The sequence below is a fragment of the Conger conger genome, chromosome 12, assembly GCF_963514075.1.
Source record: "Conger conger chromosome 12, fConCon1.1, whole genome shotgun sequence".
NCBI lineage: Eukaryota > Metazoa > Chordata > Actinopteri > Anguilliformes > Congridae > Conger > Conger conger.
Window position 1 is genome coordinate 27,970,794 of NC_083771.1, and position 22,276 is coordinate 27,993,069.

Here is a 22,276-nt window from a genome sequence, read left to right on the forward strand (position 1 = left end):
TTTCAGTCGTCTAACACACGGGAGCTAAACAGATTTTGTTTAAAATAACGTGTCAAAGTTTTCTGAAAGATCAATATGTCCTTTTTCTTTTTAAAATATGTATATATTCTAGTGTTATAGCCTGTCAATAGGTAGTGTTGCCAGCTAATATTTAACTTAGAATGAAAATTATAATTAGTTGTGAGTAGACGGTACCTAACTGCAGCCATGCTATTTACATGTAATGTTGATGAAAACAAAATGTAAAAACATTTGCGTGAGAAGCCTTTTTTGTCCCTAACCCAGCCCCTCCCCCCCCCCAAATTCGAGTCTCTCCTCTCTGTCCCAATTAGACCCCCCTGCTCTTTTTGTTTAAATACCATATACACAGCTGGGTATTTTCCGCAGTCATTCAGGCTAAACACCTTGCTCATTGACTCTCTTAAAACCAGAATACTACTTCCTCTGTATAATGTAGCTTATGCATTAATCCAGGACAATTATAAGAACAACAATACCATAAACTATCACTAGATAAAGCTTCATACAAGCAAGCTTCCTAATAAATATAATAAACAAATAACATAAATGATTGGTTAAGACATAACGATAGGTGGGCTTGGTTTATACACATACCCCAGGGGACTAACCAAGATCTAGCTTCTGAATATTTACTTCTGAACTAGGTTTTATAGAAAGCATTGTGTATGAGTCCTACAGTAGAATAGATGGCTATGTATGTTTTGCAGAAACATTTGCTGTTTTTTTAACAGTTGTAACATTAGAAACTGATTGGAGTTTTCCATTTAAAGTCACCTATCCCATATGCAGCTGGGGTATGCAAAAACCCATAAATCAAGCCCACCTAATTTTTTCCAGGTGGGTGAAGGAAGTTAGTTATTTATGTGGTACTCTTGGGCCTTGATATTGTAGCTCCACATAATATGAGAACCAAGAAACCTGGCTCCCCTATGATTAGGTTACAGAATACTTGCACACAGTGAGCAACGCCACAAACCCACCATTAATGAGTAGCTGTGTTTATGGATGCAGTAGCGTGTCGTCATGGAAGCCAAGGCAAGTGTATTGTCTTCCAAAATTTGATGAGAGGAAGTTTGAGTGTTTTTTTCTCGCTAGTCACCACCTGTCTTTTGCTTCAGTTTTTCCTGGATTGTGAATGTTCCATGAAATTCAATTCTCATAACAGCAAAGTAAACAGTAGTTTCTTCTCAGTATGCAGTGAAATATTGGGGACAGTTATGGCAAATTTGTTGCTTTTCCTCTCATTTGCTAATTATTTATGTTATTTTATTATTTTTGCTGGCCTGCATTACCTGATGATTTTACCAATGCAAAGTCATTTGATGGATCTGGAACCAATAGAAAATGGAACAGAACACAGTGACTATAGCACACTCCAGAGAACAGAGACTACAGTCAGTACCTTGACCTGAGCTCCGAACCTGGTGTTCTTCAGCTTGGTGAAGACCTAATCCTATGCCAGATATTTAGATTTCCGAGGACGATCATGGTTCATTGCAGCCAGCATAGCTCCCAGCAGCAGATGGGTGACAACAGAATCTTGTGCAAAACAATGAAGACAAAAGAGTCTTGCATGGTGTATTATAAGCCTAACATAGCAAAAACATTTCCATATAGCCAACAAAAAACACAAAGGCCAAGGTCTGTCAGGGCCTACCTTTGACGTCTTCTCGGGATACTGAACTCACTATGGGCTTACCTACACAAGATGGAGACAACGGGGCATGCTGTTGAAGAAGTCTAGAACTGAATTGGGTCTCCCTGAAAAGATGAGAGGGCCCTTGTCAGCCTGGGTCCAGGGAACACTCAGTGAACTAACCAGAGACAGAAAACCAGGGCTGGATTTGGATTACAGGGCCAGATCTGATGATTGCCGCATTAAACCATCCTTCTCCGACTGAATAAAGCAGAAATAGAAAAGGAGGACCGATATGATCCACTCTCGGGAGAGCAAGGAAAAGAAGGGCAGTTTCAAAAATAAACAAAAGGTAATATTTATGTTGTTTCCTTACATTTAAACTACATTTGACACCAACTGTTTTGTATACATCAATTTACACTCAGTGAGCACTTTATTAGGTATTTACTAGACTTACTTTTTTTAAGACATCTACTGCTGTAGCCTATCCACTTCAGAGTTATGATGCGTTGTGTGTTCAGAGATGCTCTTCTGCATACCACTGTTGTAATGTGTGGTTATTTGCGTTAGGATAACCTTACTGTCAGCTTTGACCAGTCTGGCCCTTCTCCTCTGACCTCTCTCATTAACAAGGTGTTTCTGTCTGCAGAACTTCTGCTCACTGGATTTTGTGTTTCTTGTACCATTCTTTTCAAACTCAAGAGACTAGTGTGCGTGACAATCCCAGGAGATCAGCAGTTTCTGAGATACTCAAACCATCCTGACTGCCACCACAATCATTCCACGGTCAAAGTCATTAGGTCACATTTTTGCCCCAATTTTTTCCCCAACCTGATGGTTGATGTGAACATTAACTCGGTGAGTGCATACTAATGCATAATGCCGTACAACTGCACCCTACCAAAATAAAACATATCGACTATATATGGATAATGCCGGAATAAAATATTCCAATGGTTGCATTTCATTAATTTTTTTATTTTATTTAAATGTTTTGTTAACCCCCCCCCATTTTCTAAATATGAAAGATATTTCAGGTGGAAGGGACTTTTATATAATACTATTACAAACAGAAATCCAAACACTGGCCAAAATTATAAATTAATATGATGCATATTTCCATATTTAGTAACATTTTTGTTGGGTAGAGAAGAGTTCATGACTGAAAAACATGACATTTAAAAAAGTTTTTTTCACCACATCACATTAGAATTATAGTCAGATTCAGAGATTTGAAAATCTCAAATTTGCTTGTTTCTTAAGGACACATTAATGCTGAAAACTGAACGGCTAAAAAAAACATCTAAGACCAAATTTATATTAAATCATCTAGGAGCCCAAGACTTACACAGTGCTGTATGTTTAAAATCTATCTTAAAACTGTGAATCCAGACTCTCTGGAACACTGATCTGAACTCTTTTTTTTAGGACTGGTCTAGGCAAAATGTCTAGGGTGAGGTTATGCAGAAATGACCCCAAACCTTTCCTCTAGGATCTAACAAACACAGGCATGCAATAAAAATAAAATAAGAGATTAGAAGGAAGGAAAAGAAAAAAATAATAATAATGAACCCTAGCGATTGTATTTACAAAAAAAGAAACAAAAAAAGAGAAAACTATCAACAGAAAGCACACTATCCATACAATTACTTGAACTGAATATAAGTGAGAAGCAAAAACTTTAAAAATATAGGCTTCTTAGTTTTAAAATAGACCACTCTGCGTTACAAAATGCAACGTCTTTAGTATACATGGGAGCATACTGTATGATGTTGGGATGGGATTGGACCCTATTCAGGAGGACTTGTCCCTTCAGGATTAGCATGTACATTTCAACATGTAAAACAACCACAAAGACCAAATCTCACATTTATATTTCCACTACTGCAGTTGACCATATACATTTTAAATGATTATTATAAATTATATTTTGTATTGCTGCAAATCATTACCCCTTCAGGAATTTCTCACTTTCGATGTATTTATGTATGATGCAAACAGTGTCATCAACCACTATATTAACCTTCAAATACTTGTTTAGAAAGCACAACATTTCAATTTCCAAAAATACACATTTTAACTGTACAGAATGCAGAGTGTTTCAGCATGAAGTCCATTATACAGTGAGTCTAAAATTATTTTATATTTGCCCAGTTCATACATAACTGAAAAAAACCAACAAAAGAAGAAAAAAAAAAACTTTAATATACATTACAGTGCCGTGAAAAATAATATGCATCCTTCCCAGTTTCTTCTATTACTGCGTATTTGTCACACTGAATGGTTTCACATCTTTTGATAAAAATGTAATATTAAACAAAGGGAAACGAGAAAATAAAAATAGTTTGACAAATATGCAATAATAAAGGAAATCGGGATGGGGGAAATACTTTTTCACAGCGCTGTATATTCTGGGTTAAAACTTCAGGAAATAACTGTTTTTGGTTAACTTTGAGTTGCTTCAGTAATACTGTTCTACAGACACAGGACTGCTTGCAAAAAAAATACATAGTCATCATGGCCATTTCATGGGATCTGATCAACATATAGCCAGATTCATGCCATTTAAAAACGAATTCCCTCCATCTGTGCTGTAGTGTAGTTATTAAGGTACACGCAAGGTGGGTCGTTTGATCCCCGGTGTAGCCACAATAAGATCCGCACAGCCATTGGGCCCTTGAGCAAGGCCCTTAACCATGCATTGCTCCAGGGGAGGATTGTCTCCTTCTTAGTCTAACCAACTGTACATCGCTCTGGATAAGAGCGTTTGCCAAATACCAATAACGTAATGTAATGTAATGTAATGTGCTTCTTCAATCTCTTAAATGCCCTCTCACGTGACCTACAAGTACAATGCTATAGAGAATTCCACTGAACCTTTTGTTTGTTTGTTTGTTTGATCTTCACCACATATCCTCTCCACAAGTATGGTAGTTGGTCCAAAGGCTCAGAGGCACAACTGCCAATCCCAAATGCAGACCGGAACAGTGCTGCAGAAGTGTACGCACAGATCACGGCACATACGGGACACGGCTGCCCAAACCCAAGAACCATGGGAACGGCAAACCAGCACGACACCAGCCCAGCAGTAAAATGCGACCAGGAGTGCTCCTCAGAAACGTTAGCGAGGAAATACTTCCTTTTCTGGGGGGATCGCCCAGAGGTTTGTGCTTCTGTACCTTTTTACACACTTTTCTAATAGTATGCACAGCATTTCATGACGTTTGCCTGATATCTTAGATGAACTAATATTGTACAGGATTATCAAAAGCATTTCATAATATTTCAGGTCATTTCACGGTCATCACAGTCCATTTTGGAGGTTACTCAACGATAATGAAAAGGCATTGGCATCCAGACGGGGGATAATCCATTATGTTGGAAGTACAGGGGTTGGACAAACACAACATTTATTTTTTAATTGATTCTATTACAAAAGCCCATTTTCATAGGGTTATGAAAGGTAACTGAAACACGTCTGGGTCTCCTGACACCATGTTAACCAGACACAGCATGTCATGGAAATGCTTTTAGACAATGGCCAGTCTGAAATCCATAACTGGATTCCTGTGGAAAATCCTTTGGGCCAGCAATCACCCCAGCACTATTAGATTTGCTTGAGTGACAGATTCCCTTTCTTACCCATCCAAGAAGGGGATCAGCCAAATATCTACTGTACATGTAGTTCACAAAACTGACATTCTCCTAGACCTAACACAAAATGGGGGAAAAAAGTAGTCATAACTTTAACATACTGCCATATACAGTATGACATGAATATGTTTGCATTGTATTGCAGGCTCAAATAAAGGCCACTTAGCAAAAAAATTGAAAGATTAATTACATGATTAATTACACAAAAGTGCTCCAGAGATTAACTGGGCAGTACACTAGCCACACATATGGCCATATTCTAGAACATTCTTTAGAAGGTCACAGTGAACGAGACTGCATGCAGTAATGGCATTTCTGTATTATTCCATCAAAGTCCTTTTCCCTGGTATCATGTTAGAACCAAAAGATCCCCACACAAAACACTGTTGGGTTTAAAAAAAAATAATAATAAAATGTCAAATGCCACTAGATCGTGCTAGTTACCCCTCTTTCCCATGGGGCAAATTCACGGCTGCTCTCTCCATTGTGGTGTGCTGACCAGACGGTAGACTGCTGGGCTACACCAGGATGTCACACGTTTTTTCTTCAGCTGGAAAAGTAGACCGCTCCAATTCCCAGTAACTAATACAATGAGTAAAACGTGCCCCCCCCCCCCCAAAAAAAATCTATTTCATTGCTGACCAGAGACATGACCACACAACAACAGGGGAGGGGCAAATAAGCAAAAATAATACCGAATAGAGAAATTAAAAAGATTTGAAAAAAAATCAACGAGGAAAACAGTGATGCGTCAGTCTTTGTCCCTGTTGCTGATATGGAACAGTGGATGCACTCCACAGAGGTGGAGGCGCAGTGGGCTCAGTCTAAGGGCTGGGGGTCTGCGATGGGCATGGTGTGCAGCACCTCGTCCAGCAGCTGCAGGGCGCGGTGCAGGTGGATCTCGATCCAGCAGGGCGTCTCCTTGATGCTCTGCCGGGGGTAGTCAGGACCCCAGCCCTTCACGAAGCTCATGCGCAGGATACAGAGCCTGCGCAGGTCGTCCACGCCGATGCCCGCGGCAGCCGACAGGCCTGCGGACGGCAACACCGGTACTGTAGTAACTACCGCCACTCGCCTTATAACAGCTCAAATGCAGTTATGAGTAAAGTTTTAGGTACAATGTGTCATTTTGGACTTCTAACGGTCAAGAGAGGAATTGCGGCAGCAAACGCACTCAAACCATAACTCTGTTTATCCCTCTCCCTTCTCTGAACACGGTGATGTTGAAACGCAAATGGCTGTGGCAATTAGAACCAATTTTCAACCAATGAGCTTGATTGATTGTACAGCTATGCGTCCCGTCAACTGTATATGTGAACTGTATATTTTGAAACCCGAATTTAAGGACTATAAACACAGGTAGAGGGTGAGTCAACATGTCATTGAGCCTATTTTAAATCATAGGAAGGGATAAAACAATGTTTTAACACAAAAATCTTACCCATCGTACCTTTAAGAAGATAATTACCTTTCTGGAGATTTTAAATTATTTCAGTTTTAGTCAATTTATGTTTCCATTGGCACAGATTTACAAGTTTCTGACAAGCAGCTGGCTTTATAATGGCTGATATGAGGATATCAACAGCTTTGTGGTTTAAAGTAAGGAAACACATTTTAACTCCAAAGCAGTGTGTAGTGACATCTGTTTATTACCTGATTATTTATAGTTTGTTTGAAGTTACTTGAAGTGTATTTTCTGCCCACAAATATTTTATTTTAGACCACAAATAAGCTCCTATAACAGCTATTAAGAAGCCAGCAGATTGTCAGAAATATGAAATATCTAAAATATAATTCATCATACCAAACATACATCAAAACCAAAATCATATCAAAAAGCTCAACAGATTAACTGTTATATGGGAATGTCTGGGTACTCAAACTAAACTCGCTGTACAGATTTAAGGTCAGTTCATTTTTCAATACACCAACTGAATTTCAATTAATCTCATTAATTGTTTGAATTGACCGCAAACTTACTGTTGTTAAATGTGCAAAACTCAAAGACACTAGAACAGTATGACCAGCCACAGCGTTAGCGGCAGCGCTAACCAAACACTCACTGATTGCAGGAGCGATGCCCCCCACGGAGCCCGGGCCAGGGATGTTCCCAGCGACGGCGGCTGCTTGGGCAGCGGCTGCGGCCTGCGCTGTGGCGGCCTGCTGCTGCATCTGCCTGTGGCACTGGTGCAGGTCAAACACCTGAGAGAGACAGAGAGAGAGTTACAGTGAGAGTCACAGAGACGCTAGCCTGCTGCTGCATCTGCCTGTGGCACTGGTGCAGGTCAAACACCTGAGAGAGACAGAGAGAGAGTCACAGTGAGAGTCACAGAGACGCTAGCCTGCTGCTGCATCTGCCTGTGGCACTGGTGCAGGTCAAACACCTGAGAGAGACAGAGAGAGAGTCACAGTGAGAGTCACAGAGACGCTAGCCTGCTGCTGCATCTGCCTGTGGCACTGGTGCAGGTCAAACACCTGAGAGAGACAGAGACACAGAGAGAGTCACAGAGACGCTAGCCTGCTGCTACATCTGCCTGTGGCACTGGTGTAGGTCAAACACCTGAGAGAGACAGAGAGAGAGTCACAGAGAGACAGAGTCACAGTGAGAGTCACAGAGACGCTCGCCTGCTGCTGCATCTGCCTGTGGCACTGGTGCAGGTCAAACACCTGAGAGAGACAGAGAGAGAGTCACAGTGAGAGTCACAGAGACGTTAGCCTGCTGCTGCATCTGCCTGTGGCACTGGTGCAGGTCAAACACCTGAGAGAGACAGAGAGAGAGTCACAGTGAGAGTCACAGAGACGCTAGCCTGCTGCTGCATCTGCCTGTGGCACTGGTGCAGGTCAAACACCTGAGAGAGACAGAGACACAGAGAGAGTCACAGAGACGCTAGCCTGCTGCTACATCTGCCTGTGGCACTGGTGTAGGTCAAACACCTGAGAGAGACAGAGAGAGAGTCACAGAGAGACAGAGTCACAGTGAGAGTCACAGAGACGCTCGCCTGCTGCTGCATCTGCCTGTGGCACTGGTGCAGGTCAAACACCTGAGAGAGACAGAGACACAGAGAGAGTCACAGACGCTAGCCTGCTGCTGCATCTGCCTGTGGCACTGGTGCAGGTCAAACACCTGAGAGAGACAGAGTCACAGAGAGAGTCACAGACGCTAGCCTGCTGCTGCATCTGCCTGTGGCACTGGTGCAGGTCAAACACCTGAGAGAGACAGAGGCACAGTGAGAGTCACAGTGAGAGTCACAGAGACGCTAGCCTGATGCTGCATCTGCCTGTGGCACTGGTGCAGGTCAAACACCTATTAGAGACACGCAGAAGCTATCCCAAACCACGCAGATGTGCATTCATGGTAGATGTTGAAGTTATCACTGGACCGAACAGACGCTTGGCTGGAAGGCCCACCTTGATGTAGGCGCTGGGGTAGATCTTGTGCACTGCGTCCCCAGGGGCTCGGCCCGCCTCCCGGTCCAGGTAGTAGCTCTGCACAAAAACAGCGTGGTCGCTCAGGCAACGCACCCACACGTCCCCTTCCCCCTTACACTCCAGCTGGACGCCTTTGCCGATGTGCAACCTGAGAGCAACAAGAACAAGAGCGACCCGAGTGAGTGGCAGAACAGAAAGCCAAAACAACATTTAGTGATATTTCACAAGTATATACAGTGCAGCCCATAAGTATTTGGACAGTGGTACAATTTTTTTGGGCTTTCGGTTCTACAGGACATTGCATTTGAAATGAAACAATGAATATGAGGTTAAAGTTTAGGGGACCAAAAGTAATCGGACAGTTAGCATTTCAGCCATTTCGGATTAGTTGGGCGTATTCAATCGCTTCGTTAGTGCAGGTATAAGAAGACTTTCCGTATCTAGTCTTGATCCTAGGCTTTTGATTGGTAGTTTTATTTCTTATTTCTCAGCCTCATAATCGCTTCCTTGACTTTTCAAAGGCAAAACTCCAATAACTGACTTTAAGGGAGGCCCGTACCTGGCTCTCTCGATGGCCTCAGTCCGGTGTACGTTGCTCAGCTGCCCCAGGCAGAAGCGGTCCCCGCCCGAGGGATCCACATATCCGTCCACTGTCACGATGGGGCAGGTGGAGGGCACTTTGAAGGTCTCACCCACCTGGACGTCCATCTCAAAGTAGGCAATGGAGCACCAGTAATCAGGTGCTGTAGGGCAGAGGAAGAGAACCACCATCACATCACACCATATCTCAAAGATGAATGAACACAGCATATGTTCAGAAATACATACAATTCCTTAGAAAGACTTACCAGGATGGTTGGAGATTGGGGGTTGGAATGCGATCTCATTGTGTACTGGCCCTGGAAGAGAAAAGGAAAAGGCGTATAATCAGCACTTACACCACTGCAAGCATACTAAAACACTGACAGTACTGCACTGCGAGTACATCCAAACACCTACAGTAGCGCACTGCGAGTATAACCAAACACTTACAGTACTACACTCCGAGTATACCCAAACACTTACAGTAGTGCACTCCGAGTATACCCAAACACTTACAGTAGTGCACTGCGGGTATACCCAAACACTTACAGTAGTGCACTGCGGGTATACCCAAACACTTACAGTACTACACTAGGAGTATACCCAAACACCTACAGTACTGCATTGCGAGTATACCCAAACACTTACAGTAGCACACTGCAAGTATAACCAAACACTTACAGTACTGCACTGTGAGTATACCCAAACACTTACAGTAGTGCACTGTGAGTATACCCAAACACTTACAGTAGTGTCCTGGATGAGGCATTGGGGGATGGTGCTGTAAATGCCCATTTTGATGGTGAGGGATGTTGGGTGTGAAACTGCCGCTTCTCGTCCATGTTGAGTTTGCGCCTGTGGGGTAAACATTCAGTTAGAACAGCAAACACACCTTACACACCGCCTGCCACCATTCTCCATGACCTGGCATTTACTTTAAACAATTAGCAGCGAAGGCCCAATGGCGTCAGGCTGGCCACAAGTAAGCATAATTACTACAAACAGGACATGTTATTTGGTTTGTCAAAGCTGACACATCCGAGATACTCTAACCATTCTGGACTAGGGCCTGCAAAAAGACTTCCTGTAATATACAGTTCATAGTCAAACTCAGCAGACTAATATGAATGCTTTTAAAAACCTGAATCCTCTATTGGACCAGTGCTAAGAGGGCAGAACTGAGTGAGCAGTGAGCAGGAGCAGTGCTAAGAGGGCAGGTCTTACTGTGGTGGTAGGTGGCAGGCTGAGCAGAGGGGAAGCCATTTTGCTGCGAGCCCTGTCCTGTTCCTGAGGCTGTCTGCAGCAGTGCCTCCCCACTGGCTGCCCCTGATAGAAGGCCACTGGACTGGGCTAAGGAGAGTGAGCAGCACAGTCAGACTCACACACATACACATACACATACACATACACACACACACACACACACACACACACACACACACACACACACACACACACACTTTTCGTTATCGCTCCCCCAGAGCCCACTGACAGGTAGAACAGAGAGGACTCTGGGGAGAGATTAATGGCTCCATTGAGCCCAGCTCGACCAGAGAGTACAGCTTGTATAGCGTATAGTTTGAAATTTTGAAAGTAGAACGGCACTAAATAAGAGATAGACAGACCAAATTAAAGGAGCGCGGAACAGGAGCGGAACAGGACAGGAGACGGGGCTCTTACTTGCGGGGCCCACGGCGATGCTGGAGAAGGCAGAGGAAGCAGAGCTGCTGGCCTCAGACGGAGGGAGGAGAGCGGGGCTGCTGAAGGCCTCCGAGGCCGCCGGTCTGGAAGGGGGGTGCTGGATGGTCTGACTGTGGCTCTCAACGCTGGGCAGCGAGGATGGGCCCTCAAAGTCATACTCGTCTTTCACTGTCAGACCATAGGGAACTGAGAAGGGAACATCACAGATCACAGTTTATCCGATTATATCATACCCTGCATACATAAACATAAACTTATCCCCCGCTCTGAACAAAAGCCTTGGCCACAGCTGCCACTATAAATGTGGACGGCAAAAGCCCCTCTGTGTGTGGACCTCCACAGCTTGTAAACAGTGGAAAACTGTGCCAGTATTTTACTGTTGCAACAGGGCTGCCATACCAAGCATTGTTTTATATTGACACAGCATGCCCATTCTCAATGAATAATCAACTCAAATACGTACAAATTAGTCCCCTGTTTTGGTAATACTGGGATGGATGAGAATCTTTACAAAATCAATTTTTTTAAAAACACAAAAAAAATTAATTAAAAAAAATGGGAAAATAAAGTAAAATCAACAACAAAAATGAAGAATCTTCACTCACCGGAGCTGGTTAGAGTCAGTCCTGAAAGGTCTGTAAAAGACAAGTGACAAAGAGGGTCACTTTCTCTCTTTCACATTTTTTTTTCTTTACAATTTTGAAAGTCAAACCTTAAAAGTATGCCAGCGCTTATAACTTGAGCTTCTGGAGAGGGCAGACGAGCGCCTGCTACCCCCTGAATCACCCAAGCACCACTTCTTATCATATCATAGCCAGCAAGCCACCGGTGTACACCAAGATGAGTGGCAGGAACACACAGAGGACTGATTTACCAAAACCTTTCAGCACATGCAAAACTAATAACACAACCACAACCACAACCACAACCACACAATGATTGGTGCAAAACAAATCCGGTGGCCACTGGTCAGGTGCAGGTGCTAAATGTCTTAGTAAACTAGGCCGATTTATACATTTCCCAGTGGGACTACTGGCATCAGGATTCAAACCCGGACCGTGGGGCCCACCCATGCACTAAACAAGAAGAGTGCCGTAACAGGATGAGCCACCCAGCAAGCCCCTGAGGTCACTCCTGGAAAATAAACATTTTCCAGGAGCCAAGGTAGGCTAACTGACTCACCAATTCCTGGAGACACCACCCTCTCGTAGTGATAAGGATTCACGCAGACATTGTCGCATTTCAGGTCAAAGGCAAACTGGCAGTACTTCACATGTTTCAGTTCGTTCTTGTGTAGGTCAGGCCACCTCCATAAGCGTGCATATATCACGTGTGGGAAGCCCTTCCGGCCGGCCACCTGAGAACACAGGAATGAGAAAGCGCAAAGCCATCAGACATATCACATAAAACAGCCAGTCACAGTCAGAGGGAGACGGCAGGCATGCCATCCGTCATGTTATGGGTTCGCAGGGCATGGCACTGCATGTTTTTTGGTGTGTTCAGGGGTCAATGGAACACATTCAAAAAAACACATGGTAGACATTTATTTCAGGGTTTCCACCAGGCAGTTCCCCCTCCATTATCTATTTTTCAGGGATAAACCCTGTATTTCCCCATCTATTCACCTGATTTTGTACATGCAAGTTAAGATTGATTTATTTTACTGGAGTGTTTCCAACAGGGCTTTATAGTCAAGGTACTGTGCCTTGACCATTTTCCACACACACTTTGACTAATACTGTTCATACATTATTTTCAGAGACTAAAGCAATAATTCAGACAGTGCAGGTTTAGAACAGCTCAGACATGATCCTGAGGGGAAGAATGAAGACTAAAAACAGTATCCCTGGCTTGGCACCTTGGCTAGCTTATCTATATTTACATGCCTGTGCTGCTCAGTTTTGGGATAACAGAGACTGCGATGCTACCAGTGCTCTTCAGTTAAATGGCTTGTCAGCATTGTTCGATTATGCTGGACTGGTACAGTACAATTTTGACATCAGAGCAGACCTGAAATATTGCCAGCAGATGGGGATGGGCAATAAACCTCAACAATAATTATTAGCTAATGTTTTTAGCGAGTAGGTATATTAAAGGATCACACATAGAGCGCATGGTGGCGATGATCATTAATGCACTTAATATTCTATATTTTTTGAGTGCATTAAAATATTCTATATCAAAGATGCGGTGGAGACCAAGGTCAAGATCTAAGGAGAGCAAAATGAAGCAACTTAGCACACAGTAAAATTCACTTGCATATTTTTAGATACTACAATTAAACATTCATGAACATGGTCTCCTGGGAAGCCACATGCAGATCTATCATGTTCACTCCGGGGCTGGGACTGCATATTAAAGCAGTTTGGCATGCTATTACGGTATCCTACAGCATTTAATAGCATTTCATTTGAATACATCTTACTGCCCATCCTACTCCATACTAAATTCATTCATATTTGCTTTAATATTTCACCAATATCTGGGCATAAGTAGAAAGATTTTCCTGTTAACACTACATAGTTTGTGGACCTTGTGGACCTCACGTACAAACTAAGGAACAAAAGAATGGGTCCTTATAAAGGTCCCCCCCATGTGGCAAACACCCATGATCTGATCTGTAATATGGGCAGATACTACATTCCCATGGCGGTATTTCTGATGACAGGAGAATGAACAAACTGACATCCAGTTAGTGAGGCAATGCAAGGAGATGCATAATACAGAGTTAATAATGCAAGTAATAATACATAATACATGTCTAAGCCACATATCTCCGACCATTACACAGAATTACATCAGAGATAGTGAAAACTGGAGGTCCACAATGAACCCCAGCTGCAAATTACAGAATGCCAAGTAATTAGGCAGTGATATATGCCCTCAGACCCAGTTTAAACTAACAGGCAAACTTCTCGCCTCACCAGCCATTATACTTAAGACATCCTGTATTCACACTTCTATGCACTCATAATAATAATAATCATAATAATCATAATAATACTACATTTGTTTATAGGGCACTTTCCATAAAAGTGATACAATGATTAAAATACAATTAAATGGTACAACAACAAAAAAAGAACATTACAATCAAAGAATAAACAGAGACATTAAATAAGACATTAAAAGCAGCTTTAAAAAGATGAGTTTTGAGGGATTTTTAAATGGAAAGAGAGGAAAGAGTCACAGATGGATTTAGGGAGGAAGTTCCAGAGGGAGGGGACGGGTTTACGGCTCCCTACCTGCAAGCGCCCATCCAGGGTGCGCTGGATGGTGACGCACTTGCTGGGGTGCGCTCCGTTGGTGGTGATGGCGGTGATGAGCGAGTCCAGCTCGTCCTTCTTCTCCTTCAGCTTCTTCACCAGGCTCTCGATGGCGCGCTTGGAGAAGGACTCGCTCTCCCCGCCCTGCCGGTGGCACATCAGGCTGTGCACGATGCTCAGGCAAGCATCGTTGCTCGTGGGAGTGTTCGTGATCGACATGGTGAGGACCGTGGCCTTGAGGAGCTATGTCTCCGTACTTTCTCTCTCAAACGGCGGTGAGTGAACCCCAGGAAACAGCCTTAGAATGTGTTGGGTTCGTTTTAGGTTTGTGCGGTTTGGAAAGTCTCCCTTTCCGTTGAGGCTCTCGGCCCATGAGACTGGAATAAGCGAGAAGGCTTGTCTTCGACCACTGCTCAGAGTTCTGGAGGGCGTCCCAGAAGGAATATGGCGAGGGCAGTGTGTGACGGAGGCTGTGAGGGAGGAAAGCAGGGAGGTTGTTATCCTTATGTTCCCGGCACCTTACAGCGCACGGCTTCCGACCAATAACTTACAATAAATAAAAGCTATGGTCAATTAGTAAGGGTGCATGGTTTACACAAAACATACAGTACTGTGCAAAAGTCTTAGGCACATGGTATGCATGGTATTTCAAATAATGAAATTAAATGTTTTTTAAATATCACATTACTATAAAGAGCAGTATACAGGTAAAAACTAAATCAAATCAACATGGTTGTGATCACCCTTCACCTTTAAATCTGCATCAATTCTCAATGATAATTATTATCATTTATAAAAAAATCAGCAGGTTGGTTGCTCCAAACATATAGGAGAACTTGCCAGAGTTATTCTGCAGGCTTAGGCCATCTCAGTTTCTTCTAGATCTCCAGCTAATCCCAGAAGGAAGCCCCAAAGTGGTCTTTTACTTTACGTGTTACCTTACTATATTTAATACAATGCAAAAATCTGTATTCTGTAAGATCTGTAACATTTAATTTATTTTGGAAACAATGCTTGGAAATCTCAAATATGCTCTTTTCTACTTATACACTGATGCAGAAAACAACAAACATCCAAGACCAAATTTGTATTTATCTAGGGTGCCTAAGACTTTTGCACAGTACTGTATATTTAACATTCTAAACATTGAAACTTATGATAATGTTTACGGATCTCATTAATCGGAAAAGGAGCAATGAAGCACAGACCGATGCCCAAGACGGTACTACAGCATACACTACTCATTGTGAGAACCTGTTTTAGGTGGGGATTCTGAAGGACAGGAGTATCTGCAGGTTTAAGTAATTTCCCTTCAACCAGTAGCCAACTGAGACTTTGGAGGGAAGATGTACGGACACATCTGCAATTAGTGATTGCAAAAAAAGTGCTTCAGAGATACACACCGAAATCTAAAATATGCTGCGGCACTCCTGGACAGCAGTTGGATATCACTCTGGTGATGCCACTTGCAATATGAACAGGCATGAGTAGTTTCTGGAGTTCTGGAGCCTACATAAACTATGTTGGCAACTATTTACCAGGCAACTTAAGCAGTTCAAATGCCAGGCAACGTTAGCAATGAGCTAACTTACAACGTTGGCAGCGAACATCAATGCCCAATTGTGGGTGATGCTCACTTCAAACGAACGTCAGCTAGCTTGCTAAACCTTGTAAACAAAGCATGCAAAATTCAAGAGTCATGCGCTATCTATCGCATCAAAACGGCACAGTAGATGCGTGTCATTTGCAATGCTGCTGCTGATTGAAACATGCCATTATCTGCCGTTATGCGACAAGATAGCTAGGTAGCTAACTAGCCGATTCCACCCTGTCGCCGACTAACACAGCAGACGTAAAACAAAACAAACTTGGCTCGCGACGTAACATTCTCGATAGCAGCACTATATTACTTTCCTAGTTCTTTTCTTATGGTCCACGAGAACACAACTGTCCCAATATCGATAGCTACATTACGTAAGTTACTTATACTGTTTTCATTAGCTAGTTATTTTTCCTCACTTGGCCTAGCTAGCTAGTTTACTCACTCGTTTCCCTTACCGCCGATTTAAAGATGATCCGCTAGCTAGCCTGTTCGTCTGTGTCTTGTTCAGATGTTTTCTTCAGTAAAGACTTTATGATGCTGAAATAATGTAGTTGTTTATTCAAAAAACGAACGAAGAACAGCTAACTAGCTGCACGACTTCCCTCTAAACAAGCTAGCTAGCAGGCTAGAGGGAGAAATCCCGAGCTAATGCCTAAAAGAGCTCCGCAAGCTATCCAGCTTGTCGTACAAATATGGCGAACCGCACATGCGCAGGAAGACGTTCAAATGTTTATTATGTTAAAGTCGTTCTCTGTGTTGTTTTTACAACCATGTCAATGGAATTGCGAAAAAGTGAATGGAAACCTTCGATGAAAACGATGGTAAACTGTTCTTTATCACGACTAGTTGCCCTGTTTATTTTGGTGCTTTTGTTTACAAAACATTGCATACGACCTGTATTGTGAATCATGACAATACACGAATGGTAAATGTGTATTCTAGAAGTGTATTCTTTAAAGCACAAAAATATATCATGATATATACTGTTTCAAAGTGGCAATCATCACTTCTGATTTCATTTTACCACAGAGTGACTACATATTCAGAGAAAATGACACGTTTTTTATTTGTTTTATTTAACCGTGTTGCAGTCCTTTCGCACTACATTTATATAGTTTAAGCAAGTGAAAATTATTTGTATTGTATCAAGTGTGGTTATTGGTTAAATCCTAAAACCCTAAACAATGTATGGATGGTCAGTAAAAAACTATACAAAGGAAGGCCAATGGTAAACTTGCACCCTCAGGCCTAGAGAAGGGCCTGAAAGCTTGTGCTTTGCCAAAGATGGTGTGCACATGACAAGATCAAAATTTTAGCATAGCAGTCAAGAGAAAAATTACCCCAATTTGGAATCAGGAAGTTGGGAGTTTATGGTACACGTGTTAAAACCAAACAATCATAATATATTCATATTTACACAAATACTCAAGTAGCATGTGGATGTTCAGCAAAGAAATCTTGACAGCTAGTAAGAAAGCCAGTTAACTAACCAGGCTATTTCTCAGTCCTTCAAGAAAACTGCATCAGAGCAGAGGCACAAAAGGATGTAGCACGCGTTTGGGGTAGGGCGGTGCTATCCAGCTCACAGGAGTATGTAGTGGGTGTTAAGGGTGGGGTGGTGCTACAGGTCACAGCAGGACGTAGCAGGTGTTTGGGGTGGGGTTGTACTACAGCTCACAGCAGGACGTAGCGGGTGTTTGGGGTGGTGTGCTATCAGCTCACAGCAGGACGTAGCGGGTGTTTGGGGTGGGGTGGTAGTACAGGTCACAGCAGGACGTAGCGGGTGTTTGGGGTGGGGTGGTAGTACAGGTCACAGCAGGGCGTAGCGGGTGTTTGGGGTGGTAGTACAGGTCACAGCAGGACGTAGCGGGTGTTTGGGGTGGTAGTACAGGTCACAGCAGGACGTAGCGGGTGTTTGGGGTGGGGTGGTAGTACAGGTCACAGCAGGGCGTAGCGGGTGTTTGGGGTGGTAGTACAGGTCACAGCAGGACGTAGCGGGTGTTTGGGGTGGTAGTACAGGTCACAGCAGGACGTAGCGGGTGTTTGGGGTGGGGTGGTAGTACAGGTCACAGCAGGATGTAGCGGGTGAGGCCAGCTCCCCGCAGCTCACGCAGACGGTGACAGTGCCGCAGCATGCTCAGCATGCCCTTAAAGCGCTTGTCCAACTTCAGCTGCGTGAACTCCTGAATGTCTGCCTCCACCACGAAAAAGTGACCTGCAAACACACAAAAACACAGTCCCTTAAAAGAGCCTGCAAATGCAACAAACTTAATACATGGTATGCAAACGCATCAAATATACATTTTACTGTCCCTTAAATATAAACACTGTACAGCAACAAAACACCTAGGGTTAACATGCAAGAATACAGTGGAACTTAAGTGATCACCAGTAAGCAATAAGCCGTTAAGATCTTGCCTCTGTAGAAAATGCAGCGGATATCAAGGTCAGTAACAATCAGTGCACAAATACTGTATTTATTACATTACATTATTATATGTCATTTGGCAGACTTTTTAAGTTGATTTGGCAGTTGATTTAGACTAAGCAGGAGACAGTCCTCCCCTGGAGCAATGCAGGGTTAAAGGCCCTGCTCAAGGGCCCATCGGCTGTGCATATCTTACTGTGGCTACACCGAGGATCGAACCACCGACCGTGCAGGCCCCAGTCAAGTACCTTAACCACTACACTACAGGCCACCCCATTTATGTCTTCATGCTGCTCCTTTTGAGAAGCAGCATTGCATAAGCGTGGAATGCATTGATGACCGCAATGAGTTCAGGAAGAAAGGGGTACCCTTGGTGTCCTTGGTCTCCTCGTCTTTAAAGCGCTGGTGAAGCCTGCGAGTGACATTAGTCAGGGTCTTGGCTGGCTGCTGCACGATGCTGTATTTCTCCTTCACAGCGGTGTTGATGCTCTGTACTGCTGCATTAAGTTGGCTGTATGTCATACGACCCTTCATGTATCTGCAACAAAACAAGAGGGCCAAATACTCATAGAACTATTGGGGATGAAGCCATACAATGTGGGCTTAAAACAATTCAATGTTGTTGTTTCAATAGGGTTTCAATATACACCGGTAGTCTGTAAGCGTATCTGACCTAGTGACTCCTCACTAGTGACAACTGGCTGTACCGTTGACTTCCAAATAAATTCACTTTATTCTTTAATCCCGTTGGCAGGACTCACTGTGGAATGCTTTCAAACTCCTCAGTGGTGATGTACACCATTTCACGGATCTGGGGGCGAGTGGGTTTCTTCTGCAGGTTCTGCTCCTCGACATGATGGACCTGATCCTGCTGGCTCTGGGTTAAAGTACTGTGAAGACAAGGGTCAGTGCGGGAGGAGAGTCAAATTACAGCAAAATCTTAACATTGTGATCTAATGCACCTTTTCCGGTCCTCCAGTAGTGTAAACCTGCAAAACTTAAAATTGCTTACTTGGCAGTTTGAAGACCCTTCCTTGGCATATGCAGGGGCATGTTGTCACGGAGATGATATCCATCGTGCAAGTCTTCCTGGAAGAACTCCTCAAGCTCCTGCAAGAGCCAGTTACCAATCACTGCCTTTCGCCATCCTGAAGCTAGACCACTGAAGAAGCTAAGGTCATGAAGCCACTTGCTCAGTTCGCCTCCATATCTCCCAGCATCATAATTGTTGTACAGTAATGTACAAAATGTGGGCACCCCTGGTCAAAAAGCCTTTTACAATTATAAGTGAACAAAACAAAACGGACCTCTAAATGCTACATGACATTTCTACATTTCTTCACATTTAAAAGCAAGATTACTTGTCATTAAAGTTTTTTGCATTTTCAATAATAATAAATAATAATAAAAAATAACGAAAAGGAAAAAGGCCCTGTGCAAAAGTCTGAGAACCCTGCCAGTTAGTTCTTTGTAACTCCTCCAAAATGTGTTTTTTATGCATGTAAAATATGTTTTTAGACAGCATCTATGATTTGCTCAAGGCCAGTTTCACAGATACAGATCAAATCTGGTCCTTGTCTAAATTCAAGATTCTCCACACAAAACTCAATGTAATCCACGACTAAGCCTGTGTCTGTCTGTGTCTGTGAGACTGGTCCAATATGTAATTAATGGATGTGGCGTATGAATCGAATCCTTTGCATGCTATACCTTCAAGCCATTCAGCAGGTCTTGTTGTTGAAAAACATGCGTTTCAAGCGTATCAAGGAGTCCATTTATGGCAAAGATATCCTTTCCCATCTTCACCAAAATGTTCTGCTTATCCTCTTCGTTTGCTAAAAGTAGAACACAGATATAGGAGAGAGGTCAATTCCATTACAGTAACAGTAAATGCAAAAGCACACCCATCCATTCCAGTTCAAATTCTGCATGTGCCTTTACAGTAATGTAGGAATCACAAAGTTCTCTCTTTGGGAGCGGTAGGAAAGGCTGTGGTTGAATGTCTGAATGTTTAAATGGAGCCACTGCATTTGTTTCAGAATGATAGATGCAAGATAAATCAGAAATAATCAATAATAGGACATTATTATTCTTAATAAAATGGGATGCATTTTATATAAACGATCCATCGAATTTCCTGCTTCCTTTAGTGTCTTTGGCCTTCAAGTCACCTAATTCCCAAGTGTGTTGTCTAACCTAAGTAGGTCTGTACAAAACTTAAATGTTACAACAGTTGTCTGGCCTCACAAGACAACAGGATGTGTGGCAAGTTACCTCTTAGAAGCAGTGCATACTTTATTTTGATATGATATCCGATAAGTGACTGGATATTAAGCAATATTTTATTGGACTTTTTATTTGGTTTTCTTAATGGAAACATGAACAGTGCACATACATCGTAGCTCAATTTATAATACCCACACTCCATAAGTTTTTCAAAATTGCAACAATAACTGAACTGAACAATTACGTTTCACTTTCATTTTTCATTTATGATTTAATAATTTTCCATCTTCTCGCATACTGTGAGGTTGTAGAAGTGGATAGCAGTGGAAACTATGCACTGAAGTGTGTAAATGTGCTGTTGCGATGTAACACAAGAATGCCAGGATCCGACAATTAAGACAATTTTGATCGACACTCGGCAAAATAATGCAGGGATGAAAGATAAAATGATATCGTCTTTGAGCGGAAATGCTGTACGGTTCTGTAGCATCTTCTGTCATTCATCACTGCATAGCAAAGTTATTAGTTGTAAACAGCATTTCATAGACGCACGACAGGGACTGTTACCCTACCTACTGTGCGCAGTTCCAAGATGGTTCTGGTGGCAAATATTTTGTCATTTATTTGCTGGCACAGTTCTGCCAGCTCAGAAGAGTCCATCATTCTGAAAAATAATATTCATAAAAACTGTTTAGACGTTGCTATTTGTTATGCTTAAACGTGTTGATTTGGCCAATAAAACCATTGGGTGTGTATACGTAACTTCACATCATTTTGATAACAATAATGGTATAGAGATTTAAGAACTGTTTTGTTAGGTGCATCAGAGTACCTTATGTCTTAACGTCGAAAATTATTTGGTTGAGATTCATATATTCAACTAGGTCATTCCCTGCTTCTGGAAGTCGACGTCAACGTTAGGGAAGTTAGTTCATTGAGCAGGCTATGATGGCTACATTAGCTATACTCACCCATTGGACTCCAAGAAATTACCACAAGATCTTGACTAATGTTTGTCAGCCGAATTAACATTATGTACTTAGCATTTGCAAACAGCACATGTATTGACTTGCATAAGCTTGATTTATTTTGATGAATGGATGAATTCGCTAACGTTAGCTAGGCTAAATGTAAAGCCAATCTGTAAAGCCAGTGTATCGAGTTATGCTAGGCTACGGATGTATTCCAAGTCTATCTCGCTAGATTGATACTTGATTAACAGTTACTCACGTATACGTCTTTACATCCAAAATCTAGAGGCTTCGCTTAATTGAAATAAGCAAGTAGACGAGACAGTTGAGTCGCTTCCTCAAGCAGTCGCGGGAGTCGCACACATTTGAAACTTCGAGCAGAGAAACTCGCCCCAATCAGCTTTGCTTGATTTGATTGACAATTACTAGTCCAATCCGACGCAAGATCCTTCGCAATGTGACCAAAAGAAGCCAATAGACACTTCGCAAGGCAGAACGCCTACTACGAGTAATATTTGTGTCTTTATTATGGGATCAAAACATTTGAAACTACTATCAAAAACAATTTATTAAAAGCAAAAATATACGTTTTTAGTTGCGGGATCTATGTGGAGGTGTAGGTGATGCGTCAGTTCTGTGGTTCGAGCGGCTGGTCGTTCCTATATGCTAACCCAAATTGGAAACGATATCGGTGTTGGGATAATCTTTATTTTGAATAGGCAAAAGTTAATTTGTTAATGTGTTGTAAAATAAGAA

At 42.6% G+C, this 22,276-nt stretch overlaps 2 protein-coding genes across 3 annotated transcripts; both read right to left on the reverse strand.

Annotated features, from left to right (window-relative positions):
* Window positions 1-2,617: 2,617 nt before the first annotated feature.
* Window positions 2,618-16,564, reverse strand: LOC133141884 (mothers against decapentaplegic homolog 4). 2 transcript variants are annotated; one of them, XM_061262687.1, is made up of 12 exons: window positions 16,351-16,564; window positions 14,272-14,762; window positions 12,209-12,383; window positions 11,632-11,661; window positions 11,006-11,212; window positions 10,550-10,675; window positions 10,073-10,180; window positions 9,592-9,642; window positions 9,303-9,486; window positions 8,723-8,891; window positions 7,378-7,516; window positions 2,618-6,345 (listed from the first exon to the last, which is right to left on the reverse strand). In XM_061262687.1, the coding sequence occupies exons 2-12, from the start codon at window positions 14,509-14,511 to the stop codon at window positions 6,134-6,136; spliced, it is 1,641 nt and encodes a 546-aa protein (XP_061118671.1). In that variant the 5' UTR covers window positions 14,512-14,762; window positions 16,351-16,564; the 3' UTR covers window positions 2,618-6,133. The 2 variants fall into 2 exon arrangements, with proteins under 2 accessions (XP_061118671.1, XP_061118672.1); XM_061262688.1 differs by having other exon boundaries at window positions 16,338-16,564.
* A 676-nt stretch (window positions 16,565-17,240) lies between these two features.
* On the reverse strand, window positions 17,241-21,911 carry ska1 (spindle and kinetochore associated complex subunit 1). Its single transcript, XM_061263643.1, has 7 exons — window positions 21,780-21,911; window positions 21,122-21,213; window positions 20,034-20,158; window positions 19,336-19,433; window positions 19,085-19,213; window positions 18,692-18,861; window positions 17,241-18,110 (listed from the first exon to the last, which is right to left on the reverse strand). The coding sequence occupies exons 2-7, from the start codon at window positions 21,210-21,212 to the stop codon at window positions 17,962-17,964; spliced, it is 762 nt and encodes a 253-aa protein (XP_061119627.1). The 5' UTR covers window position 21,213; window positions 21,780-21,911; the 3' UTR covers window positions 17,241-17,961.
* Window positions 21,912-22,276: the final 365 nt, after the last annotated feature.